This window comes from Pezoporus wallicus, unplaced genomic scaffold, assembly GCF_028554395.1.
Source record: "Pezoporus wallicus isolate ANWC-B61680 ecotype Strahan unplaced genomic scaffold, APGP_CSIRO_Pwel_v1 contig_11133, whole genome shotgun sequence".
NCBI lineage: Eukaryota > Metazoa > Chordata > Aves > Psittaciformes > Psittacidae > Pezoporus > Pezoporus wallicus.
Window position 1 is genome coordinate 369171 of NW_026636583.1, and position 7666 is coordinate 376836.

At 43.1% G+C, this 7666-nt stretch overlaps 1 protein-coding gene across 1 annotated transcript; it reads left to right on the forward strand.

The window, feature by feature from the left end:
- The first annotated feature begins 936 nt into the window (after positions 1 to 936).
- On the forward strand, positions 937 to 6806 carry MTG2 (mitochondrial ribosome associated GTPase 2). Its single transcript, XM_057400851.1, has 6 exons — positions 937 to 1146; positions 2518 to 2665; positions 3242 to 3357; positions 4002 to 4220; positions 5456 to 5594; positions 5996 to 6806. Exons 1-6 carry the CDS (start codon positions 970 to 972, stop codon positions 6388 to 6390), a joined length of 1194 nt encoding a protein of 397 aa, XP_057256834.1. The 5' UTR covers positions 937 to 969; the 3' UTR covers positions 6391 to 6806.
- The last annotated feature ends 860 nt before the right edge of the window (positions 6807 to 7666 follow it).

The window sequence follows — 7666 nt, forward strand, 5'->3', positions numbered from 1 at the left end:
CAGAGTTTTGAATGGAAACAACAGATACAGGGAAGTTCTTTCGAGGTGCACCTTCTCCCCTGCTTCTCTGGTATAACTTCCTGAATGATTATAGACGACAAAAGCTCGTCCCAAATTCACATTATTTGATATGTGAAGATCAGGCGTTCCGTGTGTGCCGAGTGGATGTGAGCAATTCATAGAATGGTTTGGGTTGAAGGGACCTTAAAGCTCACCCAGCTCCAACCCCTGCCACGGGCAGGGACACCTTCCACTAGAGCAGCTTGCTCCAAGGCCGTGTCCAACCTGGCCTTGAACACTGCCAGGGATGGGGCAGCCACAGCTTCTCTGGGCACCCTGTGCCAGCGCCTCAGCACCCTCACAGGGAAGAGCTTCTGCCTAAGAGCTCATCTCAGTCTCCCCTCCGGCAGGTTAAAGCCATTCCCCTTGGCCCTTCACTCACAAGTCCCTCTCACAGCTCACCTCACATGCAGGGCGGAGCAGGGGCACTGTGCCACGGTGACCGATGGTGCGGGAGGACTCCTCACGGGTCTGGCTCACCCGCAGCCCCACGGGCGGCCCGGGCACAGGCGTTATTGCCGCTGCCCGCTGCCAGGGGGACAGCGACTTCTAGCGCCGTAAAACGGAAGCGGGCAGGGCACTCCTGGCGCCCCTGGAGGAAAGGGATCCCAAGACCGAGCCTCGCAGCGCTGCGGCCTGTGGGAGCACGGCGGGATGGGGCTTTCCCCGAACGGGTGCGTGAAGGGAAGCCGAGAGCTGCGGGGTGGAAGCGGCGGAGCGCGGCCATGGATGCTCCTTCCCGCGCTTTCTCCACAGCAGCGCGGCTGCGATTGCGCCTGCGTGCGACCGTAGGGCGGGCTCGGCCCTCAGCGGCGGGGCAGGTCGCGGCTGCGCTCCGGGCTGTTCCGGCGGCTGCCGGAGCCCTCCGGTCCCGTTCCGTCTTGTCCCGTCCGGTCCCGGAGCCCAGCCATGCTGGCGCGGTGCTGGGCCGTGCTGGGCAGCCGGCCGCTGTGGAAGCCAGTCGTTCTCCTCAGCCCGGTGCCGCTGCCGAGGGGAGGCCGGCCGGTGCCTTTCTCCACAACGTGCGTGAGGTGCTCGAAGAACAGGCGGCTGAGGCAAAAAAGAATCATTTCGGAAAGGAAACTGGTAAGTCCTGAAGGGAGTCGGCTGTCAGTTTGCAGTGCGTGCACAGGTCGAGGGAGCAAAAAGCCTTACATAGCTTTAAAGCTAAGAGGCTGTTTTGTGTCTCACGCATAGCAGTCAGCTGCCAAACACGCAGCGCTTTATGTCAGAGACACGGCAGGCCCTGGAACGTTTTTCTTCATGTTCGTTTTCTAATTAAGCGTCTGTGGAAAATCTTGTTTTCTAATGCTCTTCCTATGTACTTCCCATTTAAAGCACTAGTTTCCTGTCTCGCCGTGTGGTGGTGCCAAATGCTTTTATAAAAGGCTTTTTAAGAAATCACCGGTCGCAGTATAACTGATTATCGGTAGTTATTTTTCCGGCATCATAACATGAAGACGACTTTTCCTCCCTCAAATACTGTTTGGCCTGTTTAAAGTGACCCTGATTACTTATTTGGACTTCTTCCATTATTAGGAAGTCCCTTAGTAATGGGCAGAATTCAGGTGTTACCACAAGTCAAGGTCATACTATCTCTTTTCATCCCCATCGTAAGCAATTTCACCTGCCTATATGAGTGTACTTATCTAATGTTTTGCCTTGAGGATATCAGCCTGCTTCCTGGGGATGGGTCAGTATCATCAAACCTATTTTGCTGACAGAAAAGCTGAAACATAGTGCAGTGTAATCAGTCAAATCTGAAGTTAATGTTGGAAATAGTGCTAAGACGTAGAATTCTCTTTATATATTTTTAGCAACTGGTTGGGCATAAATTAAGATTCCCTCTTCTTGCATTTACAGTTGTGTTTTATTCTTTGTCTTTAATACTTTTCTTAGTTGTTACAAGATTGAAGTTTGCTTTAATTTCATCACCTGTTGTAGAAAGCAGTGAATCAGTCAGAATATCCTTCCCACACATGCACTATGCCCCTTTTGCAAATTTCAGTTCAATTTAAAGAAGTAAAAAGTTCATGTATATATTTTTGATTGTTTTCATGAGTTACTGAGTGTTTTTTATTTATAGTGTGGGCCCTTCCTTGAGCTGCTTGCCAGCATTATATGACTGTATTAACGGGATGCTTTCCCTGTTGTTAGTTCCCTTCATGTGAATTTTATACCTCGGATATCTGAGCTGCTGCATTGGTTATATCAACATAGCCTCAGGCACATACTTTTAATGGGGTTCTTAAAAATACTTAAAAAGCAAAATTATTTTTCTTAGTATGCTGTATTTGGCTGATATCTGAGTAGCAGCAGAATTCCAGTTTCTTTGTTTTTTTTTTACTGTTGAATGGCCCCCGTCATGACTCAGAACAGCAAGTCTGCATATTACTGAGTTTTCCAGAACATTAACTTCTTAGCAGATCACTCTGATAAACTGTACTTCTCTTCCAGACCCGCTACTTTGTGGATCACCGGAGAGTGCATGTGGTTGGAGGACGAGGAGGAGGAGGAGGACATTCTTTTTATAGTGAACCCAGAAAAATATTTGGAGGTCCTGATGGTGGAAACGGGGGTGATGGGGGTCATGTCATTTTGAAAGGTAAAACTTAGTAAATCTGTTTTGTTTTGTGTTGTCTTATCCCTTAACACACCCCCACCACCCCAGCAAAAACAACCCTACAGGCATGGTAAATGTCAAAAATGTGAAAATGGGTGTTTCTGTATAAGATGGTTTTGCTTTTTAAGCGTTGTCCTGAGCTGTGGTAACAGGGACATAAATGCCTTAGAAAGCATTTTCATAGTCGGAGTATTTTGCAGACATTTTGGTGGCTGGTGCCTGATTATGTTATGATAAGGCTGGGATCTGAGCAAATTTTAAGATGGATAAAGCTGCTTCTGCCTCTGCCCTGCTGCAAAATCTATAACATGAATTTTCCAGAGCATTTTGCAATGGTTGATTTTTTGAATGACCACTTAATAAAGTGCATGGTTAATAAACAAATAGTAAAGGCAGTTAAACTTCATCTTAACTTCCCTTAATATTAGTAGTTACCTCATATGTTGAGACAGTAAATAGGATATTCATTCATGCAATACTTTAAAGGGAAAGAATAGTCAAGAGGTTGCTCTTCTGTGCCTGTTCTGCTGTTTAAAATATGTGCATTTTGCTTTGCAGCTGACCAGCAAATGAAATCACTTTCTTCAGTCCTCCCCTTTTATCAGGGTTTCCATGGAGAGAGAGGAGGAATTAAAAACTGTTATGGAGCTAACGGTGCATATTTGTATGTTAAAGTAAGTAAATGAAGTTTAAACACATGCTGTTGTGTTAACTTTGTGTTAACATTGCTGCTTTTCAAGGTTATTGTGAGAGAATCTCGTGTGTTTTTGCAGGGAGCTGTGTGTGCTGTGTCTGCTAAGACGGGGCTGGTTGGCACACAGGCAGATCAAGCTGCTTGTAAAGGTGTTTTTAAAAATAAGACTTCTTTGGAAGATAACATCTGGCCAAAACAGATACTGTCCTGATTTGCTCTACTTCTATAGGTCATACTCCTAAAGGAGTCGTAACACAGAACTTCTTCAATGGGAGCAGAATTTTTCTTTCATACTTTTTTTTCTCCAGCATGCCTGTTTTGGTTATGAGAGGCAGTATGTTTCTCAACTCACTACTGTGCTTAGGCTGCTTTTCTCTCCTTTCTTGAAAGAAAGAGGGTTATGGTTCTGTTAACATTTGAATGGACTGCAGATGTCTCACCAGTGCTGTTTGGGTTCAGAAGGTGTCTTGTGAAATCCACTTCTCTTTCTGGATTCCTAATCTTGACAATATGAAGGAATGATTTTCAACAAATCTGAAGTCGGCTGGTAAGGGATCTGCTGAAGACAGTTCTGCTGCAGACTTCAAGTTCAGTTTAACACTTGGCATCTCTCTTCTCTTTAAGGTACCTGTAGGTACACTGGTTAAGGAGGATGGGAAAGTTGTGGCTGACCTCACTCAACATGGAGAAGAGTATGTTGCAGCTTACGGAGGAGCTGGAGGGAAAGGTAATCGCTTTTTTCTTTCCAATGAAAACCGGTCTCCAACAACATTTACTCCAGGAGAACCAGGGCAGGAAAGGATCCTCCATCTGGAACTAAAGACAGCAGCTCATGCAGGACTGGTGAGTGTCACTGTCAGTTCTTCAACTTTCTTAGCATTGTAGGATGACACTTGACTGACTGAAGAAATAATGTCTGATAACGTTTTTGTTAGTCACTTGGCTTGCTTGTTTAGAGATGCAGCTTGATGCTTTCTTGCTGTTGCTTGGTAGAAGGATGTCCAGAGTGATTTGCAGAGCTGTCACTCTCTTGATCCTTGATGTCATCCTCCTTCTGCTCAAATCAAAACTATGTATAGAAAAGCAGTGTGTGAGACTGATCAGTGATTAACAGACTTGCTGCTGGTGTACAGGAGGCTCTGTCTGCTGATTCTGTAGGTAACAGCACAGTATGGAGAGTTCTTCTAAATTAGTTTCTGCTTTCTTGTGTTTTTTTTTTTTTAAACCAAAATTGATAAATTTCAAATCATCTTCTGTTTTATCCTTATGTTTTTCTCTTTACAGATATTTAATGTTTTACTTTGTTTGTTCCAGGGTTAACATCCTCTGAAATAAAATACACTATTTAGACATGAATGCAAAATCAATTTAGGGTTTATGCAGTTTTCCTATCTAAGCATGTAAATGTTTTAAGGCCAGCTGGTAAAGCTGTTAAAATGATGCTTTGCTGCATAACAGCAGTTCAACAACTGCAGAATAACTGTCTGGTCTAGCAGAATTTTGTGAATTTATATTTAGAGACTAAGAAAAGAGTTGGCATTGGTGGATCAGTATGTGTAATTCTCTGACTGGTTGGACACATGGAAATTCTTGCCTTCTCCCTGGAAGGCCAGGTTTCAATTTAATTCTTTGATGTTGAGTCTATGAAGAGCTGTGAAATCCCAAACTTGTGTCTTACTTATAGGCCAAACTGAGTCAAGGACAAAGCCAATTCTGAATTCTTATGGAAAATAATAAATAGGAGTTAGAAAACACAGATAAAATGGGAAGTGCTGGATGAAGTGTCATAACGTTATTTCAGGGTAAAAGAGCCCTCTTGGTTCTGGACAAAGTAAATACTTAAGATGGCATAAAGAAAGTTAAGGGGATCTGTTTCATGTTCATGAGCAAATATATTTATCATAAATCAGGATTTAGGAGCAACAAAACATGAAAACCAAGGTGCTTTTCAGAGCTAAGTATGCAAAGTTAACGTTAAGTTCATCCTGGAAAAACCTTGCCACATCTGTAGAAGCTTACAGTTGGTTTTTATCAGGATTAGCCCAGAACCTTGGCTTTAATAAGTATTTGTGTTCCAGGTGGGCTTTCCCAATGCTGGTAAATCATCACTCTTGAGAGCAATCTCCCGTGCCAGGCCAGCAGTGGCTGCCTACCCCTTCACAACCCTCAACCCTCATGTTGGCGTCGTCCACTATCACGACTATGAGCAAGTAGCAGGTCAGAACTGTAGTACACTGTGTGTACCTTGATGGCAATTTGTGTCACTGTGGTTGTTCTTTGCAGTACTGCAGAAGTAAGTTTAGTAGTTCTGTAGAATTCTTGTTGGTTCTAAGGAACTTCAAACAAAACAATACTGAAAATCCATTTCACATTCACTTATATGTGCCCTTAATAGCAAACTAGCAATGTGTGTTTTCTCTTCTCTGGAATGAACTCAATTTGGGTGTTTTAAAAGGTAAGAGCAGCTAAACTTATTGTGAGGTGTTGGTGCATTGAGATGTAATTCTAGAAATACTTGTACTGACCAGTAAAAAACTGGCTTGGGGTTTCTTTTTGTTTGATCTTTTGTTGTCGTTGTTGGATATGTTGGATTCACTGTGGAATTTCTCTCATTGTAGTTGCTGACATCCCTGGCCTAATAAAAGGTGCTCATCAAAACAGGGGTCTCGGGATGGCCTTCCTAAGGCATATTGAACGCTGCCGCTTTCTCTTGTATGTAGTGGATCTCTCTGTGTCTCAGCCATGGATTCAGCTGGAAGACTTAAAATATGAACTGGAACAGTATCGAAAAGGATTGTCTGAGAGGCCTTGTGTTGTCATTGGGAATAAGATTGACCTTGCTCAGTCCAGGATCAATCTGCCACTCCTTAAAGAACACGTAGCTGACCGGGTCATTGCGTTGTCTGCATTGACAGGAGACAACCTAGAGGAACTGTTGTTTTGTTTGAGAGAACTGTATGATGCTTATGTGAAGACAGAACAGTCACGAGGGGAAAGCCCAGTCAAGTGGTAGGAACCAGAACTGAGAACTGTACTGGAAGGAGGAAAAACCCCATAATTCGATTAGATTGCATCTGTGTGGTTTGGGTTTTTTAAGTGCAAGGACCCAGCATCTGGAGTTGTTCTGGGCTGTTGCATTGCGAAAATGTTTGTTCCTCTTTGAGATGTCTCAGGTGTTTTACAACAAAATTTGACAACTGTAATCATGTTGGGTGTTGAATTGGAAATGTGGATCTCATTTGGCATTGGATGGTTAATTATGGAATGAAGAGAGTACTGTCTAGTAGAAACGACTGAAGCTCAGGATCTGCAGGAGCTGCTGCCTTGCTTTCTGGATCAGAGTGAAGTGGTTCCTCCTTTTCACTAATCAAAAAGTCTGAAATAAAAATCAGGTGGTCCCATAACCACTTTTAGTCGTCTTCTCTTAAACTCTTCTCCTGTTTTTTTTTTTTTGTGCTCTCAGAGGAGGTGCAGCTGCTCTGTGTCTTACGGGGGAGAAGTGTGAAACAGTTGCAGTTAATCATTAAAATGATTTTCTCCTTAGTATGAATAATTAACTGTCTTTAAATGCTGGTAGCAGCTACTTGGCTCTGTAAACTAACCAGGGACAGTCATTTGAGACTCACTTCTGAGTACTCCAGTTTCTTTTTCTTCCAGATTCCTCAAGGAATCTCAAGCAATGTTCTGAGAAATAGGCTTAAATATCCCAAATTAAAGAAATACACAGTTCTCTGCCCCCCCCCCCCCCCCTTTTATTTTTTACTATGTCATTTTGTGGGTCCTGTTTTTAAATGTTGGTTTTTAGGAATTCAGAAATCTTTGTTTAGTACAGTGAGTCTTTGCCCTCTCCTCATGCTAAAAGACGAGCTGCTTCTGTGTACTCCCATTGTGTTTTGTGTGAAATATTATCTTTATAGTGAAAAGCCAGTATTTATCAAAGCTTTTTCATAAGGGGCCCTGACAGACTTGTGGACTGCTGAGACACAAATACTGAAGTAGCCAAGAGAAACAATTGTTCTTGAGCTTTTATGTGTTTCTTGATTTTTAAAGCAGGTTAACTTTGCCTTCTGCACCAGCAGTCTGGAATTATAGACCTTGCAGGTACTTTGTCACATTAATGAAGTACAAAGTAAACTCACCAACACCATCATAAAATAGAAAGAGGTTTGTGAGCTTGGCTTTGGGATTTGTTTTTCAGGAAATACAATAGTTTTAAGGACAGTCTGGTACATAATAAAACATGCACCTGTCCCTTATCTTTGATGGAGTTTTGTTGGCTTGCAAGTAAG